The following is a 1,523-nucleotide window of genomic DNA, read 5'->3' as shown; positions in this document are numbered from 1 at the left end:
TCTGATGGCCTGTCCGCCCAGGCCCAGGCCCAGGTGTAACTGAACCTCTGAGGCCCGCGACCCTCCCCGCACCTCTGCCTCTCCCGACCCCCCCACTCACGGACCGCTCGTTTGCCACCCGCTCCACCGTCACATGACCAGCAGCCTGGCTCCGGTACCAGCCCCGCGGTGGTGACGAATGGCCTTCGGAGCCCAACCAGTGCTTTCTGCCCCGCCCCTCACGCTGGCCCTAGCCTACAGCCTGCTGCTGGGGCTCGGTGCGCGGAGCCCCTCCATCTAAACACCTTCCTCGGTTCAACCCGCGCCCCCTTGCACTCTGCTCCCCCCCACGTGCCCCGCCCCCCCAGCTCCGCCTTGTCTCCCAGCGCCCTGTGCACGCCCCCCCACAGCCCCGGCGCTCCGCCCCAGCCCCTGGGTGCCCCCAGACTCACCAGAACGTCTGTTTCAGGACCATGCCTTGCTCGTCCAGCCACGTCTTTCTGGCCTCCGCCGTCCTGCCCTTCCCGGCATCCACCACAGCCGGCGGGAATTCTGAGAGGGTCCCCCGCGGGGCCGTGAGTTGAACCCAGCCCCCCAGCCACCCCTCACCCCGAGCCACAGTGGGTGGTACACAAACGATACTGTAGGGGGCAGCTTCCAGGAGGCGCCAGGAGAAGGGACCCCGGGTTAACTAGAGTCAGGGGCCCCAAGACTGGTCAGAGGGGTTCACCTTGGCCGGGAGGTGTGAGGCTCACAGCCTGGGCGAGGGCAGCCAGGACCGATTGCTCGGCCAGCCCCAGCCGCAGCCGTCCGCTCAGGGACCTGGGAGGAAGAGGAGAAGTGGGTTTGTTGGTACCTTTTGATGCTTCCCTCCTACCGCCTGCTGCTCCGTCCCTGAATGTCTCCCACCCCAACCTTTTCTAGATCCTCTTCTCAAAACCCAAAGAGCTCAGGTGGTGTAGTGCTTAAGGCATTTGGCTGCTAACTAAAAGGTCAGTGGTTCAATCCACCAGCTGCTCTGTGGAAGAAAGATGAGGTGGTCTGCTTCCATAAACGTGAAGATTTGCAGCCTTGGAAACTGCATGGGACCGCTATGAGTCAGAACTGACACGATGACAGTGGGTCTGGTTTGGGTTTTCTCAAAACCCAGGACGATCTTTGATTTTTCTAGTGTTGTTAAGAAAACACACGGCAGCACATACAGCAACTGAACAGCTTCTCTGTGTACAATTCACGGATGCCGATGGCATCCCTCAAGTTGTGTAAACACTCTCACTCTTCTTTCCCAAGTTGTTCCTCCGTCATTCCTGTAAACTCACTGCCCTCTAGGCTTCACCTAACCTTTCAGGTTGCTGTTGCCAACTTGATCCCATACAAACCGAAAAACCAAACCCACTGCCATCTAGTCAGTTCCGACTTGTAGTGACGCTATAGGACTGGGTAGAACTGCCAAGGGGTTTCTAAGGCGGAAATTTTTACGGAAGCCGACTGCCATGTCTTTCTCCCATGGATCTGATTTCAGTTAGCAGCCAAGCACTTTAACC

At 59.1% G+C, this 1,523-nt stretch overlaps 1 protein-coding gene across 1 annotated transcript in view; it reads right to left on the bottom strand.

The window, feature by feature from the left end:
- LIG1 (DNA ligase 1) overlaps positions 1-1,523 on the bottom strand; it is a 79,096-nt gene that overhangs the window by 28,361 nt on the left and 49,212 nt on the right. The window contains 2 exon segments of the mRNA XM_042781232.1: positions 426-531; positions 710-862. Coding sequence (XP_042637166.1) covers positions 426-531; positions 710-862 — 259 coding nt within the window.

The sequence above is a fragment of the Orycteropus afer genome, unplaced genomic scaffold (assembly GCF_000298275.1).
Source record: "Orycteropus afer afer isolate SDZICR_OR568_19922 unplaced genomic scaffold, OryAfe1.0 scaffold00099, whole genome shotgun sequence".
NCBI lineage: Eukaryota > Metazoa > Chordata > Mammalia > Tubulidentata > Orycteropodidae > Orycteropus > Orycteropus afer.
This window is presented reverse-complemented; position numbering and strand designations above follow the sequence as displayed.